General features: G+C 40.1%; 1 protein-coding gene across 2 annotated transcripts in view; it reads left to right on the top strand.

Moving 5' to 3' along the window:
* Positions 1-21154, top strand: part of UNC79 (unc-79 homolog (C. elegans)) — a 382451-nt gene that overhangs the window by 151968 nt on the left and 209329 nt on the right. For both annotated transcript variants that reach the window (XM_011991736.1, XM_011991735.1), the window contains 3 exons: positions 6017-6109; positions 14783-14838; positions 15529-15658. In XM_011991736.1, coding sequence (XP_011847126.1) covers positions 6017-6109; positions 14783-14838; positions 15529-15658 — 279 coding nt within the window. The remainder of the gene's footprint in view (positions 1-6016; positions 6110-14782; positions 14839-15528; positions 15659-21154) is intronic.

The raw sequence follows: 21154 nt of genomic DNA, 5'->3' as shown, positions 1-21154 counted from the left end.
AAAAGTCACTTACCTTCAGGGAAAATAAAGGTTCATTTAAATCTTGAAGGCCATTATCTTAAAGGCAATTGTGTGACTTACCATTTTTTGTTCTATTCCTACTACTACAGAGGGTGCATGTTATGTTTCTATAACCTTCCAAAGACTAATAGAAAAAATAGTAAAAATGCAAAATATTGATGATATTTAAATAATCTTTAATATATGCAGTCTGTTTTATTAGCTAATGGTTGTTTTTCTAAGGTAGGTTTCCCTATATACTTTGAGAGTTTTATTGCTGAGTCATGGGAAATGTTTTGACATAGAAATCCAGAAGAGCTGAGTTATAATCCTTCAACTACTGGCAAATCTCCTAACCTCATGGAACTTTGGTTTCCTTAGCTGTAAAATGGTGATAAGGATAACTTCCTTTGTCCACATCCCATGTCTGTTGTGAAGACCGTGCAATAATGTATGAGAATTGCCTTTAAATATCATGTGATGTTATGCAGGTGTATATCAGGCCAAATGCATAGTCAAATCACAGACATATCAAATCTCATTGCAACTCATTCCAATACCTAGTTAAAATTCACACGTTGTCCTGAAATTTCGTCATCTTAAATATTGCTTAAGGTAAGAGGCCATCTGCTGGGGCTTTGGCATTTTTTCTTCTAGAGTGTGTTGTATAATAACAATAATCATTGTAGCAGTTTTTGGACTCATAGAATCTGACAGAACACTTCCAGAGTATGGATGGGCATTCTGTCCCTGACTTTTCATTAATCTATAATTCTGCAAATATTTTAATGCTGCATAGGCTCCTGAGTCACATTGTCTTGGTCTTCCTTTTATGTTTAACTGATAGTGTCCTGAAGGCATGGACATCTTTTGCTTAAACCCTATCTCATGGAACACAATTACCTCCGCTCACACAAGTAGGAGACCCACATAGAGGTGAGACCACTTTTTAATCCAAGCAGTGCAGTCTGGCAGAATACAGGAAATGGTTCTGTTACATTGAAAAACTTACACCATAGTGTGTTTCTTCCTTCCAGACGGCTCCTTTACTTTCACCCTTTAGATAAGTATAAGGCCAGTGGAATTCATTTCAGTATATCCCCATTCAGGCCACTTCTTACCACCAGCTCTCATTGGGGCCAGTCCAGTAGCTTCCGAACTGGTCTCCCTGCTTACTTTTTAGCCCTCCTACCTTCTGCTTTCCATCAAAAAGCCAGAGCTATCCTCCAGACATGTAAATCACATCATGCCACTTCCCTCAGCAAAACCACCTAGCTTCCCATCACTCTTACAAATCAAATTCAGTGCCCTTCCTTGGCTCATAGGCCCTCTATGACCTGATCCCTACCTACCTTCCTGTTCCAATCACTACATCTCCTTGTCTTCACTCTGCTCCAGGAGGCTTGGCTTTTCTGCAGTTTCCCAAAGGCACCACACTTTTGCTTTTGCTCCATGCTTTATTCTGTCTTCAAAGCCCTTCTCCCAAATGGTCTCATGATTATTTGCTTCCTTACATTCTTTAGGTTTAAGCTCAAGTACATCTTTCAAGATGCCCTTTCTTACCCTCTGGCTGAAACAGGACCTTCCATCACTTTCTCTTTATTCCCTTGCACTGCTTCCATTTTGCCACAAGTACCTGTTTGCCCTTTCTTGTAGAATAGCGCTGTCTACAGAACTTCCTGTAATGATGGAATGTTCCATAAAAACATTAAAATGTTGTGCTGCCCAGTAGAGTAGCCACTGGCCCCATGTGGCTACTAAGCTCTTAAAATGTGTCTAGTGAGACTGAGGAATGGAATTTTAAGTATTATTTAATTTTAATTAAGTTTAGATAGCCACATGTGACTAGTGGTCACCATATCGGGTAACACAGCTCTAGCATCTAGGATCCATAAGGACAAAGACTTGTCTGTATTTTTTTCTTTCTTTTTTTTTTTTTATTATACTTTAAGTTCGAGGGTACATGTGCACAACATGCAGGTTTGTTACATATGTATGCATGTGCCATGTTGGTATGCTGCCATGTTGGAGTCCCATTAACTCGTCATTTACATTAGGTGTATCTCCTAATGCTATCCCTTCCCTCTCCCACCACCCCATGACAGGCCCCGGTGTGTGATGTTCTCCTCCTGTGTCCAAGTGTTCTCATTGTTCAATTCCCACCTATGAGTGAGAACATGCGGTGTTTGATTTTCTGTCCTTGAGATAGTTTGCTCAGAATGATGGTTTCCAGCTTCATCCATGTCCCTACAAAGGACATGAACTCATCCTTTTTTATGGCTGTGTAGTATTCCATGGTGTATACGTACCACATTTTCTTAATCCAGTCTATCACTGATGGACATCTGGGTTGGTTCCAAGTCTTTACTATTGTGAATAGTGCCACAGTAAACATACGTGTGCATGTGTTTTTATAGCAGCATGATTTATAATCCTTTGGGTATATACCCAGTAATGGGATAGCTGGGTCAAATGGTATTCCTAGTTCTAGATCCTTGAGGAATCACCACACTGTCTTCCATAGTGGTTGAACTAGTTTACAGTCCCACCAACAGTGTAAAAGTGTTCCTATTTCTCCACATCCTCTCCAGAACCTGTTTCCTGACTTTTTAATGATGACTTGTCTGTCTTTAGCACTGTATCCCCAGGACCTAGAACAATGTCTAGTATACAGGAAGTACTGACCAAAAAAGTTGTTGAAATAGTCTATTTCTGTCTAAAATAGACAGAAAATGAATAGAGCATTAGCTATGAAGTCAAGTGACTTGGCCTGTAGTCCGAATAATTAGGTTGGTGCTGTCATGCAAATAACTTGATGATCTCTCTTTTATAAAATGGCTTTTCCCATATAATTCCTCTTTTGGATGAGAGTCATATAAGAGCTGTACATAATAATACATTCAGAACTACAAAATGTAGGAACATACTAAGGCATTGTTACTATTCCTGGAGGGAGGAGATCATGGTAATGGTTGTTCTGGTGATGCTGGGAGGATAGGGAATAGGACTGAGAACTTTTAATTGTATTTCCTGAGCACAATATTAAATGCAAAATTTTCTTATTTTGATTAATTACCTTCTCCCTTCTATTGTTGATAATCTTGGCTTTTTACACCCTCATGGGGACAAGCTGCACATCTGTTTACATCATGCCTTTTTAACAAGATTCAATAAATGATGTGTGCCTGTGCATGTTTATTAAATTAGAATTGCAATGATTTTATTCAGTCTGTTAGAAGGCTAGGAAATTGCAAGGCACCATCTGTTTATGTAAGTATTGCAGCCAATTTTCTAGGCTTGAGCCAGGGGAATGCTTTTGACCTCCTGGCTGGTCATTCTTGACGGAGAGTATGGATTTGTAGGAATAGCAGGGACATCCAGAGGTGGCTGAGCCATTTGGGCCATTCTGCAAAAAGACTTCGCCTAAATCATCTGAGACATGTGGGCATCTCTCCCACTTTTAAAGGCCTCCATTTACAGTGACTCTCAGCCTTCCTTAATAGCAGTTTTCATTGTTGAGAAATACATATTATTAAATGCATATTATTAAAAAGCTTGAGATGAATTTAAACAAAGGTGAAACGCTTGTCCCAAAACAAGAATATATATATGTATGTGTGTGTGTGTGTATTTCTTGAATACGTCTGAGACAAGAATTTATTTTTTCTTTTCTTTCTTTAACAAAAGGCACAGGGCGTGCAATTATTCTTCCTGCCCCAGGACACCTTACTGCGCATTTTCTTCCCTATTTCTCATCCCTCTAATAGTACTTCTCAAACAGTGGTCCAAAGCCAGCTTGCATCAGAATCACCCGATGTGCTTATTAATTAAACATGTACTTTACTGGAAAATGTGGTTTCCAAGCTGACTCTCCAGGAGTGTCTTCTTTGGCCCCAAAGAAGCTGAATTTGAACAAACTCCCTGGCTGCAGTTTGAGAGCAGCTTGCACTTTGTTCCTTAGCATTTGGCTGAAAGTTCTTTTTTCTTGATTAATCACATTTGATTAATCAATTTGACTGTCTAAGAGCAGTGAATTGATCCCCAATCTTTGTCTAATTATTAATACTTATTTATTTAATAAGTTGTGGAGCCAAACTAGTTTATCTCCCTGAGTATCACCTGCTTGGTGGGTTAGCAGCTGCCTAGCTGCAAGCAATTAATAAAAGCCAACTTAAGTAAATGGAACTTAGTGATAGATGTGTTTTGTTTGTTTATTTTTGTAAAATTGTTTTAAAGGCCACTGTCTACTTTGGTGCCCAAATTCCTTTATGTAAAAAGAAAAGAATTGTGTTAAAATTTTTTAATCTCCTCTGATTTATTATATGACAAATTTTTATTAGTGTTTTGATGATTCTATTATACATGTGTTTTATTAGAAGTTATCCTTTTTGGATGTAGGTGAGATAAATCCACACCTATTGTACTTTAATATAAAATAAAATCAAGCAGATTTTGAGGTTATTTGCTTTTTGTTGTTGCTCGTGGCAGTGGTCTTCTCTATTATATTTAGAAATGTAAGGGTTGACTTTTTGAGGGTTTTGTGCTCTCTGCACACCATTCTGTTCATGCTTGATACTCTGCCACACAAGCCCAAGTGTAAGGAGAGGTTTCTTCTGCTTCTGCAATTTTCCCTGAGAAAAGAGGAATTTATTTTATATTTGAGTACTAATAAAGTTTTTATTAGGTGGGTCCTCTCTCAATTACTGTGTTTGAAATAAGAAAGTCCTCTTGGGGCCGGGCGCAGTGGATCACGCCTGTAATCCCAGCACTCTGGGAGGCTGAGGCGGGTGGATCACGAGGTCAGGAGTTCAAGACCAGCCTGGCCAAGATGGTGAAACCCATCTCTACTAAAAATACAAAAATTAGCTGAGTGTGGTGGCGGGTGCCTGCAATCCCAGCTACTCGGGAGGCTGAGGCAGGAGAATCGCTTGAACCCAGAGGGTGGAGGTTGCAGTGAGCTGAGATCGCACCACTGCACTCTAGCCTGGGCAACAAGAGTGAGACTCCGTCTAAGAAAAAAAAAAAAAAGAAAGAAAGAAAGTCCTCTTGGGAGACAATGTATTTCCCCAAATGGCTTCCATCAGTGCTACTTTTGAATACTTAAAGGGGTGACCTGATACACTGTCTTAAAAAAGAGAGATAAAGAAATTTAATATGGTATTTGATGTCATCTAAAACAAGCCACTTAAAGATGTCTTAAAAGCAGTTTGTGAGTGGAGACCATGATTATACAGCGATAAGGTGGATTTTAAAGAAACCAATTTGCTTTGTGATTTTATGCTTGTTGGCGTAGGATACAATGCCCAGCAACTGTGTTATTCACAGATTCAAAAATTGCTTTATTTCAAACAACTCAGATGAATATGAAGATGGTAAGCTCTAGAAAACTAAAAAAGTGGTTCTTATGGTAATGAAGATATTGATGATGAAGTTACATGTGAAGGTTTGAATAAAACTGTTTAATGATATGTGAAAATTGAAAATTTTTAAATTAATATATCATTATTTTTTATAATATGTGATTTAGAGTTTGTATTGTAACTAAATTAATGTTATACATTATAATTAAAGTATTATTTCATCTGCATCTCTAAAAATTAATATGTTCAATTTGAGTTTAAAAACCTTTCCTTTTTATTTTCTCATTGGGATACCCTTCCACATGGCTTTATCTTTGGGCACATAGAGGATTCTGTTTTTTCTTTCTTTTCCATCTAAATACAAACATCTTGGGGGTAGAGATCCCATCTAAGTACAACTCTGATAAAGCCATTACATCACTTTCTGGCGCTGTTCTGTCTCCTTATACATTCTCACTTGATTTTCCCATGGAGATGACAACTATAGCATTTGTATGCCAGGACACATTTTGTGGTTTCATTTGGGCAAAACTTCCATTAGCTTTATTGGAGCTTTTTTTTTTTTTTAAGTTCCTTCTTATCTCTCATGCTCTGTGCAAAGTAACAGGTATATGTAGAGATTAAATTGTGTCTAATCAAAGAACTTTTGGTTGCAGTGGGCTCCTCAAGGAGAGAAGGCGTACCTGCCCATGTTAACCTCTCTGCATCGTCCATGCTAATGATCGCAATGCAGTACACATCCAATCCAGGTAAGTGAAAATTGGAAAGGTTTGACTAATTCTAATGCCAATAATTAAACAAGACATCAAACAAGCAAGCTAGATGTTCTCGTGTGAGAACATCATCATCATGGAGCTGTGTAGAAAACAGACTTTTGAATTGGAATCAATTTATCTTGCCTATTGCTATTAGCAGTGATCTTGCTGGCTAGTGATATTTTTAGAATATTTGAGGACATGATTTTAGAACATGACTGGAAATGGACTGAATATAAGTATACAGAAATAGTAAAATTAGAAACATAAAAATCACCAGCAATTCTAAGAACAAAAGATAACCACTGTTAATATTTTGGTAAATTGGCTATCCCAGTGTACACAAATATCCTTAAACATAAACCTTTTACTATATTTCTGATTATTTCCATAAAATAAACCAATAAAAGAGGGATTAATGAGTTAAAGGACTTGAGAAATTTTCAGCATTTCCAGTAGTATGTGAAAGTACTTGTCTCAGTGTGATTCGTCATTGTTATTATAAAATTTGTGTAGAGTTAGACAGATGAACATTAGTATCTCATTGTTTTGATTTGTAGTTCTTCCATTACCAGTGATGTTGGACAGACTTTCACATTTACTCTGTTTGATTTCCGTTTGTCAGTCTAATTGCAGATAACTTTGGAAAACTGACCAAAGCATGTGCTAAGATATAAACTCATTTTTATTTTCATTTAATGTTTATTTGGAAAGTAAACAAATCTGGTGGCACTGTGGTTTTTTTTTTTTTTTTTTTGCTATCTACTTAATTATGTAATAAATAATAATTGAACTTCTGACTCAAAATGAGGAAAATTTTTTTATTTCAAAATCTTAATGCTTCTAAGTCTGGAGTGTCATCTTCTGTCTTAGTCCGTTGGGTCATAACAAAAATATAAACTGCGTGGCTGATAAACAGTAAACAGTTATTTCTCTCAGTTCTGGAGGCTAGGAAGTCCATGATCAAGGTGCCAGCAGAGTTGATGTCCGGTGAGGGCCTGCTTTCTGGTTCATAGATGGCCTTCTTTGTGTTGTGTCCTTAAGTGGTGGGAGGGAAAGGGAATTCTCGGGGGCCTCTTTTATAAAGGCAGTAATCCCATGCATAAGGGCTCAGCCCTAATGACCTAATTACTTCCTAAAGGCCCCAACTCTGAATACCATCACATTGAGGGTTAGGGTTTAACATACAAATTAAAATTTTTTTTTTTAGATACAGAGTCTTACTCTGTCACTCAAGCTAGAGTGCAGTAGTGCAATTATGGCTCACTGCAGCCTTGACCTCCCTGGCTCCAGCGATTCTCCTGCCTCAGCCTCTTGAGTAGCTGGGACTACAGGCATGTGCTACCGTATCTGGCTAATTTTTAAATATTTTTTAGAGACAAGGTCTCATTATGTTTCCCAGACTGGTCTCAAACTCCTGACCTCAAGTGATCCTCCTGCCGTGGACTCCCAAAGTACTGGGATCACATGCGTAAACCACCATGTCTGGCAACATATAAATTTTGAGAGGACACACAGGCATTTAGTCTGTAGTATTCCACCCTATTTTCCCAAATTCATGTTATTGTCATATGCAAAACATTCATTCCATCCCAATAGCCCTGAAAATTGTAACTCATTTCAGCATGAACTCAAGAGTCCAAAGTCTCATGTAAATACCATCTAAATCAGATATGGGTGAGGCAATTTCCTGAGGCAATTTCCTCTCCAGCTGTGAGCCTATGAAATCAAACAAGTTATATGCTTCCAAAATACAATGGTTGGACAGGCATAGCATAGACATTCCCATCCAAAAGGGAGAAATGGGAAAGAAAAAAGGGGTAACAGATTCCAAGTAAGTCTAAAACCCAACAACATTATACCTTAAGGTTTGAAAATTACCTTCTTCGACTTGATGCTCTGCCTTCCAGGCCCACTGGGGTGGAGGTCCCACCTTCCAAACCCATTGGGGTAAGAGTTCTGTCTTCTGGACCTACTGAGGTGGTGGCCCTGCATGGCAGCTTTGCCATGTAGGGGTTGGGCCCCCAAGGCCCTGCCCCTATGGCTTTGCATGGCTCTGCCTCCATGGCTTGCTGGGCATTGCCCTGGTGGGGGTTCTCTACAGTGACCCTGGCCCTCACAGTGGTTCCCTTCCTGGGCCCCACTCTGCAGGCTGGGGTCCGGTGCGCATGACTCTCTCAGGGTGGAGTTCCAGCTCTTCTGGGCATCCTTTGAAATCTAGGTGGAGGTGACTACACCCCCATGCCTTTTCTGGGTACAGTGCATGCTGCTTTGCCCAAAGGGCAGCTGAACAGTGAGGCACTGGAATATAGAACTGAATTTTACAAAGTGAGAAGGTGCCTTGTGAGGGTGTGGCATGTCCTGAAGTCTCAAAAGTGCTGGTGGCCTCTCCTTTGAAACCATTTTTCCCCCAGGGTCCTTGCACTCTGGGTCTGTGATGGGAGGGGCAGTGCAGAGGATTTCTGAAGTGCCTCTGGGGTCATTCTTCCATTGTTTTGGACAATACCTCCTGGTTTCTGTTGAGATAGCTGACTAATCTTATTAAATGGTCACTTGGCTACACTCTCACCATTCTCTTCCTAATAGGCTTCTTCATCCTTTCAATACAGATAGGCTGAGAGTCTTCCAAATCTTTAAGTTCTTCTTCCTCTTTGATGAACAATTCTGTCTTTGGATCGTTCTCTCTCCTCACATTTTATTACAGTATTAGCAGTCAGAAGAAATCCAGCTGCTCCTTCAACACTTTGCTAAGAAATTTTCTTAGCCAAGTATCCAATTTTATCACTCACAAGTTCTACCATCCACAAAACACTAGGACATGAACACAATTCAGCCAAGTTCTTTGCCACTTCATAGCAAGGATGGCCTTTCCTCCACTTTCCAGTAATGTGTTCCTCATTTCTGTCTGAGATTGCATCAGAATTGCCTTTACTGTTCATATTTATACTAACATTCTCTTCAGGATCATTTAGGTATTCTCTGAGAAGATTGAGGCTTTTTCTACTGCTTTCCTCTTTTCTTTTTCAACCCTTGCCAGAATTGCTTTTAAAGGTCTATTCATGGCAATATAGGTTTTTTTTCTAGCCTGCACATCAAAACTCTTCCAGCCCCTACCTGTTACCCAGTTCCAAAGCCTCTCCCACATTTTCAGCTATTTGTTACAGCGTCACCCCACTTCTCAGTACCGATTTTCTGTTTTAGTCCATTTGGGTTGCTATAACAAAAATTCTATAAACTGGATGACTTATAAGCAATGCACATTTGTTTCTCATAGTTCCAGGGGCTAGGAAGTCCAAAATCAAGGTGCTGATAGATTGGATGATCTGTGAGAACTCATTTCCTGGTTCATGAATGGCTGTCATTCTGCTGTGTCCTCAGATGACAGAAAGGACAAGGGATTTCTCTGCAGCCTCTTTTATAAGGGCACTGATCACCTCTTAAAGGCTCCACTTGTTAATACTATCACATTAGGGGGTTTGGATTTAACAGAAGAATTTTGAGGTGGCACAAACATTCAGTCTGTAGCATTCTTTAAGTATGAAATCTCTTATGATTATTATATAGATATAATTAAAAATATATATGGGGAAATTATATCTTATATATCTGGCTTAAAATAATCAAAATATTATATTTATTATATATTATATCCTTAATAAAACCATTTTTTGGAATCTAGTTAATTAGAGTCTCATCATGAGAGTTTGGTCCAAATTTCTAAGCTAGATGGGTAGTAAAGCAGGGTGCTTTGAGATTAGTCATATGTGGATTCACATCTGAGCTTACCTGCAAATTGCCAGTTAGTGAACTTGAGTAAGTGTTTTACCCCCTGAAACCAAGTGTCCTCATCTATAAAATGGAAATAATTCTTCCTGCAGTACTTTAAAATGCTGCCGTGAAGATTTAATGGGTTACATATATGTAAAGTGCTTACTTTAGTGACTGACACATTGTAAATTCTCAATAAGTAGTGAATCCCTACAATTTGCCATTTTCTTCTTGGAGTTGAATGTTGAGTTGAATGTTTCACTGGAAAACTACTGTGGTCAGACAGAGTTGCATCTATTATTTGAAAATCTGTATCTTCATTTGCTCATGAGGAAATGTTTATAACCAGCTACTCTATACTAGGAATCATAGTTGGGACCCAAAACTAGTCTTGTGATATAGGAAGCACTTAAGTGAGGCAACATCCACCAGGGGCTCTCTGGGACCAAGCAGTAGGTCATCGTTCTGTTGTTTGAATTTTTATTGGAAGAAGTGCAACTGGCAACTTGTTCCTTATAGCTGATTGTGTATCAAGGATAGAGCACAATCCTTACTTAAGTAACCAGCATTCATTGAGCACCTTCTATATACAGGGCTCTGTGCTAGACATTGTGGAAACCACAGAAAAACATAAGATATGGTGCTTGCTATGAAGTTTATGTCTAATTGGGAAGATCAGGCATATTTACGTAAGTCATTAGTTGACAATGTAATGTAGTACATAGGAGTACTAAATAAATACAGTAGACAGTGTTAATTCATCAGAAGGAGGGACTTGTATGGATTGAAAAGATCAGAAAAGACTTTGTGTCACTTGGGCCAAGGATGAGTTTTAAATTATGGACTGAGTTTTGTTTTGTTTTATTTTTCGAGATGGAATCTCACTTTGTTGCCCAGGCTGGAGCGCAGTGGCATGGCTCACTGCAACCTCTGCCTCCTGGGTTCAAGCAATTCTCTTGCCTCAGCCTCCCCAGTATCTGGGACTACAGGCACATGCTACTATGCTTGGCTAATTTTTGTATTTTTAGTAGAGATGGGGTTTCATCATGTTGGCTAGACTGGCCTCGAACTCCTGACCTCAAGTGATCCGCCTGTCTTGGCCTCCCAAAGTGCTGGGATTACAGGCATGAGCCACCATGCCTGGCGGGACAGAGTTTTTATTGATAAGGTAAATGGGGCATTCTGGGAGGGGAAGCTGTTTTAACAAAGGAACCATCCAGGTACATTCATGGGTCAGTGGACGGCTCTGAACAAGGTTCATATAGCATACCCGTGGAGAATAGCAGACACTGTGTCTGAGAAAGTGTCTTGGAACATCTGCACTTGAGAATTCAGTGATGACTTAAGACCAAATTTCCAATTCTAGAGCGACCATTCAATCAGTAGTCAGTGAGTATCCACCATGTGCTAGGCACTGGGGGCTCCATGCTTAGTGACATGCGACTGACCCCATCCTCATCTCAGGAAGCTTATCATATGGTTGGGGTGAGAGGCGAGAAGACAATCAAATAATCATAAAATCAAGTGTAAAGTTCCACTTGTGACAAGTGCTTCAGGTACGTTATGCTATAAGATGTTATAAAAGGAAATTTTGCTTTTATTGAGGAAGTCAGGAGAGCTTCTTTGAGGAAGTAACCTTTGGTTTGAGAACTGCAGGATGAGTAGTGTGAACAAGGCCTACAAGGAGGGATGGTTCAGGAAGAGGAATCTCATGTGTCATGGCAAACAGCTGAGACTGAAGGATCAGTGTAGCTGGAACTCAGAGTGAGGGTTCCCTGGTGTGACATTAGACTTAAAGTTCCATGGCCTGGAACATGCAGGGTGTTGTGAGCTCTGTTAGGGAGGCCTGTGTTTATTCCAAATCTAATGGGAAGCTGCTGACGGGCTTTGAGTGGGCTGTGGTGTGTGTCACCCCCACTGCAGTTGAGAACAGATTGAAAAGAAGTTAGGTTGTGTATAAATTGACCTGGAAGGAGGTCATTGCATTTGTCTAAGCACTTCAAAGGCAGGGACAATTGAAACTGAAGAACAAGCAGATCTATCTGAGAACTATTTAGGAGTAAAATTGATAAGTCTTGGTAACATATTGGCTAGAGTGGGTTTCTGGATGCACTAACTGGATGCATGGTGGTCATATTAGTTTGTTGTTACATTGCTATAAAGAAATACCTAAGACTAGGTAGTATATAAAGAAAAGAGGTGTCATTGACTCATGGTTCTGTAGGCTGTACAGGAAGCATAGTAGCTCCTGTCTCTAAGAGGAGACTCAGAAAACTCATAATCATGGTAGAAGGCAAAAGGGAAGCACGTCTTACATGGCTCGAGCAGGAGGAAGAGAGAGAAGGGGAGTTGCCACTTTTTTTTTTTTTTTTTTGAGACAGAGTTTTGCTCTTGTTGCCCAGGCTGGAGTGCAGTGGCGCAATCTCAGCTCACTGCAACCTCCACCTCCCAGGTTCAAGCAATTCTCCTGCCTCAGCCTCCTGAGTAGCTGGGATTACAGGCGCGCACCACCACACCCAGCTAATTTTTTGTATTTTTAGTACAGACGGAGTTTCACCATGTTGGCCAGTCTGGTCTTGAACTCCTGACCTCAGGAGTTTTGATCTACCCGCCTCGGCCTCCCAAAGTGCTGGGATTACAGGCATGGTGCCACACACTTTTAAACAACCAGATCTTGTGAGAACTGTATCATGAGAGTAGCACAAAAGGGATGGTGCTAAACCATTCATGAAGGACCCACTCCCATGATCCAATCACCTTTTTAAGTTTTTAAGGCCCTACCTCCAACATTGGGGATTACAACTGAACCTGAGATTTGGTGGAGACACAGATGCAAACTGTAACAGTGGTTCTACTCACTGATAAAGGAGGCATTGGAAGAAGAAGATCAGGCCTCTGAGGGAAGATCTTGAGATCTGTTTCAGACGTGTTGTGTTCACGGTATCTTTGAGACACCTAATAGGAGCTGGTAATTAGGTAGTTGTATTATGAGTCTGGAACTCAGAACAGAGCTTTAGACTAGAGCTAATGAACTTTGAGCCCACACACAAGTGTCCAGTGCCCTTCATTGAATTACATATAGATGGCTGCTGAAGTTGTGAATGAGTGTGAGATTGCTTAGGGGAGAGCAGAGAATGAAAGAAATGTGGAGTGGTTCTGTGACTAGGCCTTCAGGAACTTCAACAGATAATGGCCCAGTGGAAGAGGATGAGCTCTCCAAAGAGACAGAGAGGTTGCACTGTTAAGATGTCTTTGGCTGACAGAGGCTTTAAAGTATAAGCACATTGGTTGTTTACTTAATAGGAAGTCCTGAAGAGAGCTCCACAATATGAGGGGACTGAGATCTTGGAATTCCCCTCATATTTGCAAGAAGGCTGCCACTGTGGAGGTTGTTATAACCTTACACAACTACATGCAAAAACAGGTAATAGGATCAAGCAGAGTCATTAAGAGAAAAGTCTCCTGGTGTACCTCTTTTGTTTTATCAGAGGGAGAAAGTATGTCTCAGAAGCTCCCCAGCAGATTTTCTCTTCATTCTTACTGTCCAGAACTGAGTCACATGGCCACCTGTAGCTACAAGGGGCTCTGGGAAAATATCTTGCTTTTGTAGTCTGTGTATTGGTGCATTAGTCCGTTTTTACACTGCTATAAAGAACTGCCAGAGACTGGGTAATTTATAAAGAAAAGAAGTTTAATTGACTCACAGTTCCACATGGCTGGGGAGGCCTCAGGAAACTTAACAATCACAGTAGAAGGTGAAGGGGAAGCAAAGACCTTCTTCACATGATGGCAGGAATGAGGCAGCTAGCAAGTGCAGGGAAAACTGCCTTTATGAAACCATCAGATCTCGTGAGAACTCACTCACTATCACGAGAACAGCATTGGGCAAACTGCCCCCATGATCCAATCACTTCCCACTTGGTCTCTTCCTAAAACCTGGGGATTACAATTCAAGATGAGATTTGGGTGGGGACACACAACTTAACCATATCAATTGGCAAATGGACAAGAAAAAAGGGTGTTGACAGCAGTTGAGTAGTAACAGTGTTGTCCACCACAGGTGACAGGGGAGGGTCATTCATATTATGAAGCCAAGGAAAGAGTGTTTCAAAAAGGAGACAGTAGTCAGCAGTACTGAATGTGGCTGAAAAGTCAAGTAAGATGCAGACTGAAAAATGTCCATTGGATTGAATGACATGGAGGTCATTGGTGAATAAAGTGTGAACTGCTTCAATGTCAGCATAAGCCTGGAATATAGATTAGGGAAGGTATCAAAAGGCATCTAACTAGGTTGAAAGTATCTTTGTTCCCCAAGTGAAGATAGGCAAATCAAGGAATCTTGCTGTCGTGTAGCTTTTAAAAATTCCTCTATAAGATGGAACTGATGATGAAATGATAAACCCCACTCTAATCCATCAAGTCTGTCACTTGCTATCCATTCAACCTTGGGCAAGTTGGAAACTGAGCCTTAGTTTCCTAACTGCACCATGGTAATTGTGAGACAATACGTATAAAGCTCTTTCTACAATATCTAGCAAATGATGAATGTTCAATAAATATGAGCTTTTATTATGATTCTGTTGGGCTAGTTTTTTTTTCCTATGTAGATCTTATGTTGATACAAGTTTATTTTATGAATGTATGATTACTAGGGACTTTAAAAATATTTCCGTTGTTAACATGAAGCATGAAATAATTCTCAAGGACCTTGGGACAAAGCTTGATAAGGTCAAGGGCTTATGTGATATTTTTTAAGTATGAACATATGGACAGAAGTTATTTCTAATTTAATGATTAGAGACTGAAAAGTCATATTGAAGTAATTTGTTATATATATATCAAAGGATGTTTTGTTTGGTATTTACATTTCATGTACGAATTACATTTTCTACATTACAGTGTATCATTGTCAATTACTGGAATGCCTCATGAAATATAAACAAGAAGTCTGGAAAGTAAGTTTTGGGTCAAATTTAACCCATAGTCACAAAGTTAATTTGTATAATACAGTAAAAATTGTTTACATATTAAAACTGTTGTTTAGGTCAAATTTATTGACGTCCTATTATTTTGATGTGGCAGTACCTATAATTCTTTCTTTAATGGTTAATTATTTATCATTTAGAGCAGAAATAGTACTTTAAGAACATCGTGTCTTGATGGATAAAGTAATTGGATGTATCTTATTCTTGGAATTAAGCTAATGTTATGTGTTATGACAAACAATTTTATTTAATTTGAAAGGTTGCTTGAGAATCTGTCCTCTTTCAAATAGGAGATGTGAATGTTTAAGAAATGTGATTAGGGAAATATTTTTTCAAATGCAGTATTTGGCAAACTGTCTTATGCTACTCTAAAATCTTTCCTTAACGTCAATCTGATTAGAGACGAATTTGTTAGAAGATAAAGTACTTTGTACTCTACCTGTGAGGGCTCATTTACAGAAGGACCAGTAAATACGTAAATCATAAAAATATAATGTTTTAACGGGATCTAATCTATGAAACATGCCTGCATGAGATTCCAGGGAAATTACTCACCTCAACCCCTCCATTAGAATTTTCACTGCTTTGGTAATGTTGAAGTCTCTACCTTTCTTTTTATTTCATGATGCTAAGTCAAAATATGCTTGCTGTTTCCTTTAGGATCTTTTGTATGTGATTGCGTATGGGCCTTCACAAGTGAAGCCTCCAGCTGTGCAAATGCTTTTCCACTACTGGCCCAATTTAAAACCTCCTGGGGCAATAAGCGAGTACAGGGGGTTGCAGTACACAGGTAAGAGGAGAGGAGCCCTGTGATGCCCCATCTGTATTTCTCCTGTGCCACACTGGCCTCACTTACTTATACATATATTTTTATCTTGCTGGATTATATTTACTGTGCCTTTGGACATGGTCATAAATCCTTTCTGAAACTAAGTGGTTTAAAGATGAATTAATTCAAATCAATTTCAAAAGCATTTATGGCATCAGGGCAAATTGCCTTAAGTCTCAGTCCCATTTGCTATACCACTGGCTGAGGGTCTTAACTCTGGCTACCATTAATCACTCCACAGGGATGAGCAGTGAGAGTGATGCTGCAGATTTGCTCATCATTTAGCAGAAACCCTAACTAGCAGATTCTGCTCTGATAAGAAGGCTTGCAGCACTTTCAATATCACCAGCTCATGCACTAAATAAAAATTAAATGACCCAGACTGGGCGCGATGGCTCACGCCTGTAATCCCAGCACTTTGGGAGACCAAGGCAGGCAGATCACAAGGTCAAGAGATGGAGACCATCCTGGCTAACATGGTGAAACCCTGTCTCTACTAAAACTACAAAAATTAGCTGGGCGTGGTGGTACGCGCCTGTAGTCCCAGCCAGTTGGGAGGCTGAGGCGGGAGAATCACTTGAATCTGGGAGGCAGAGATTGAAATGGGCCAAGATCGCACCGGGCCAAGATCGCACCACTGCACTCCAGCCTGGCTGCAGAGTGACACTCTGTCTAAAAAAAATAAAATAAAAAAATAAATGACCCCGATAGGCTGGGCACAGTGACTCACACCTGTAATCTCAGCACTTTGGGAGGCTGAGACGGGCGGATCACCTGAGGTCCAGAGTTTGAGACCAGCCGGGCCAACATGCAAAAATTAGCCAGTTTTGTTGCTTATGCCTGTAATCCCAGCTACTCAGAAGGCTGAGGCAGAAGAATCACTTGAACCCAGGAGGCGGAGGTTGCAGTGAGCCAAGAAGTGTCACTGCACTCCAGCCTGGGTGACTGAGCCAGACTCTGTCTCAAAATAAAATAAAATAAAATAATAATAATAATTAATAAAAAATAAAAAATAAGTCAGGCATGGTCGCTCACACCTGTAATCCCAGCACTTTGGGAGGCCTGGGTGGGCAGATCACGAGGTCAGGAGATCGAGACTATCCTGGCCAACATGGTGAAACCCCGTCTCTACTAAAAATACAAAAAAATTTTAGCCGGGTGTGGTGGTGCATGCCTCTAGTCCCAGCTACTTGGGAGGCTGAGGCAGTAGAATCACTTGAACCTAGGAGGCAGAGGCTGTGGTGAGCGGAGATCATGCCACTGCATTCCAGCCTGGGTGACAGAGTGAGACTCCATCTCAAAAAACAAACAAAAAAATGACCCCGATAGCCTGGTTGCTCAGCCATTCAACAATGTATGAATTTTGGTGTGATTAATAATGAGAAAAAAACATTAACTTTAAATATAATGACAGATATGTACCAAAAAATCCCACAAAACAAATAAATCAACAACCTCCAGGTCTTAGGAGGTTGTTTATGTATATATATATTATTAAATCAAAGAAGAAACCTATGGCTAATGGAGTTTTTGATGCCTTTGTTCACCTTTTTGCCCCACTTAATTGTAGTATAATTTTCTGAAAATGAGAGAGAGGGATATTTTTGCAAGGTTAACTTTTCTCCAAGTTATTGTTGGATTGCACACTGATGTTCTGAGAATCTACTTACTTGTTCACATTATTGGTATTTACAAAGGTGATTGGAGGTGGTTTTCACGGGGATGTAATTGAATTCAGGTATCTGATTTATGTTCCTGATGAAAGACTTAAAGTCAAGTGTCAGAGATAGTAATACTTGTTGTTTGGGCTTTTGGTGACCCTTGGTTGGCTTATTCTAAACCCAAAATACATGGTAACAACAATAAAAACAATGAAGGTAGATAGTAAGTAAATTTTTTAAAATTGGGAATTGGTATCACTGGTGCTGTATATCATAGATAGTAGAGAATGTTTAAGTGTTGCTAAGTGAATAATTTGAATGTAAAAGCAGCATAACATATGGAAGCATTAATAGAATAAAAGGTGAAACAACTGAAATATTTGACACTCCTTCTCATTTGATCTCTGAAATAAGCACTTACATGAAGTATAAATGGATAATCAGTATTAAATAACATTTATTTATTTGATAAATATTTGATGAGTAACTACTCTGTGCCAGACACTGTACTTTCTGTTAATTATGCAGGAATCAACACAAAACCAGGTCTCATGGAACTTACTACAATCTAGACATGGAAAATTCATTCATTTTATTCAACAAATAATTATGGAGTGTCTACTATTAGGCAGGCATTAGGCACTCTTGGTGAAGCAGTAAAGAAAACATGAAAATCATTAATATCTTGGAACTTACATTCTTTTTTTTTTTTTTTTTTTTTTGAGACAGAGTCTTGCTCTGTAGCCCGGGCTGGAGTGCAGTGGCGTGATCTCGACCTCAGCTCACTGCAGGCTCCGCCTCCCGGGTTCACGCCATTCTCCTGCCTCAGCCTCCCAAGTAGCTGGGACTACAGGAGCCCGCCACCGCGACGGCTAATTTTTTGTATTTTTAGTAGAGATGGGGTTTCACCGTGGTCTCAATCTCCTGACCTCGTGATCCGCCCGCCTCGGCCTCCCAAAGTGCTGGGATTAGAAGTGAGAGCCACTGCGCCGGGCCGGAACTTACATTCTAATTGTCGGGGAAAGACCCCAAAACTGCCTTACAGGGTTGAAGTGCTAAAGTAGAACAAATACAGAGAGCTGTGAGGACACACAGGAAGGGTCCCTAACCTCACCGGGATGGTGGGCAAGTTTGGGAAGGGATATTTGTTAAGGAAGATTCTCAAGTAAGTGACATTTAAGCTGATACCTGAAGGATATGTACACACTAGATGTCAGACACGGGTGAGACATGAGTGGATAAAATGTGAGTTGCCAGGGAGAAGGTACCGCAGGCAGAACATGGCATGATAGTATTTAGGAACTGGAAAAAGTCCAGTGCAGCCAGACATTGCAGTGAGAGGAGGAGAGTAGCCAGAGGTGAGCAGAGAGACTGATAGGCCCGGGAAGGAGTTTGGATTTTATCCTACCAGCAAAGGGACATCAGGCACAGCCTTTAGATGGAGAAGCCGCTTGATGAGATTTGCCTGTTCAGAGCATCCTAAAAGCCCAGCAAATTGACAGCCACTTCCAGCCATCCCCGTGGTCACTGCCCCCAGGAAGGTTCAGTGAAACCTGTCTTCACTGTAATAGCTCAGTCTATGCCCACTACAACCAGAGCAACTTTCATCTTCCCTTAGGCACTGTGAACCAAGATGTGTCTGTCTGAGGGCATTCATTCTTCAGTCCATCCTTGCAATGACATGGTCATGCTTCCATTCTTTCAGCAGTCTGTTATGGGATGCCTGCTGCCCTCCAGGCACTGTCCTAGGCACTGGGGAAGTAGCTCTCTTGAAACTCCCATTCTAGTAGACCGTGGCATTCTGTGTAGGAAACAAAAGATCACAGGAAAAAAATCATTCTGGTCTATAGATTACTACTTATCCAGCACTGGCTGCTGGTCAGACATTGTTTAGCTGCTTATTATATTATCTAATTTTTTCAGCCCTCTCCTAATTGAAGACAATCTATGGACCAGGCACCATATTAGGTTTTACAGATGTTTTCTCAATTAAACCTTACAAAAATATTGGGAAGTCAGTTGTCCTATTTCCGTTCTACAGATGAGGAGTGGGAGACAGAGTTTAAGTAACATGCCTAAATTCACACAAATAATAAGGGCACAGATTGAATTTGAGCCCCACATTTTTCTACTTTAACTGTGTTACATCACTTTTTTCAATTCAGTCCTTTAATTAAACATTAGGTAAAGCATTAGAAATTGTCTGCAATGCCTACTACAAGACATACCAAAGAGTATCATCAGTATTTAAATGGCACTATAACCCCTAATATTCTTAATAATGAAAATTGTAGGGATTTTATTAACTTGGAAGTTCAAAGATGAAATGCTTTCTTAGGAACCAGCAACTTTTGTTAGTTTTCGCAGTGATTTACAATATTTCCTCTTTAAAAAGTAAAAATCTGGCCAGGTGTGGTGGCTCACGCCTATAATCCCAGCACTTTGGGAAGCGGAGGCAGGTGGATCACCTGAGGTCAGGAGTTGGAGACCAGCCTGGCCAACATGGTGAAAACCTATCTCTACTAAGAATACAAAAATTAGCCAGTCGTGGTGGTGCACGCCTGTAATCCCAGCTACTGGGAGGCTGAGGCAGGAGAATCCCTTGAACCTGGGAGGCAGAGGTTGCAGTGAGCCGAGATTGCACCATTGCACTGAAGCCTGGGCGACAGACCAAGACTTCATCTCAAAAACATAAAATAAATTAAAAAAATAATAATAATAAGTAAAATTTTTTCTATAAAGGACAATTTAGTTATAGAAAATTTGCAGTAACATGTGGCCGGCACAGTGGCCCACGCCTGTAATCCCAGCACTTTGGGAGGCTGAGGTGGGCAGATCATGAGGTCAAGCGATGGAGACCATCTTGGCTAACATGGTGAAACCCCATCTCTACTAAAATACAAAAAATTAGCTGGGCGTGGTGGCGGGTGCCTGTAATCCCAGCTACTTGGGAGGCTGAGGCAGGGGAATTGCTTGAACCCAGGAGGCGGAGGTTGTGGTGAGCTGAGATCGCACCACTGCACTCCAGCCTGGCAACAGAGCAAGACTCCATCTCAAAAAAAAAAAAAAAAAGATAAATTATAGCAATATATAAGGAGGAGAAACAATACCGCCATCCAGAAATGACCATTGTTAACGTTTTGGTTTATTTACAGATCTTGATGAACTTTAAAATATAATTAAGATCATATTGTATGTAATTACACAAAGCTCCTCCCAACTATTTATGATAAAAGATGTCAAACACAGAAAAGTTTAAAGAATCACTATGAACACACAGAGTTAATGATTGTTAGTAATTAACCATAATTTTAACTTCACATATATGTGTAGGAATTATATATTACTTTCTAAATGTAGTTAACATAGGAATATTTACAGCTTGTACAAAGATGATCAAATAATAAAAATCTGGTGATGTACAATGTTTGTTCCTTTTTGGTTTATTAGTGTATATCCACAACAACTGCTCCAATTATTTTGGTTTTAAAGATGCAAAAAATTGGCTGGGCACGGTGGCTCATGCCTGTAATCCCAGTACTTTGGGAGGCCGAGGCAGGTGGATCTTGAGGTCAGGAGATCGAGAACCATCTGGCTAACATGGTGAAACCCTGTCTCTACCAAAAATACAAAAAAAAATTAGCTGGGCGGGGTGCTGGGCACCTGTAGTCCCAGCTACTCGGGAGGCTGAGGCAGGAGAATGGCGTGAACCCAGGATGCGGAGCTTGCAGTGAGCCAAGATGGCGCCACTGCATTCCAGGCTGGGCGACTGAGCAAGACTCCATCTCAAAAAAAA

This window comes from Mandrillus leucophaeus, unplaced genomic scaffold (genome assembly GCF_000951045.1).
Source record: "Mandrillus leucophaeus isolate KB7577 unplaced genomic scaffold, Mleu.le_1.0 Scaffold4, whole genome shotgun sequence".
NCBI lineage: Eukaryota > Metazoa > Chordata > Mammalia > Primates > Cercopithecidae > Mandrillus > Mandrillus leucophaeus.
This window is presented reverse-complemented; position numbering and strand designations above follow the sequence as displayed.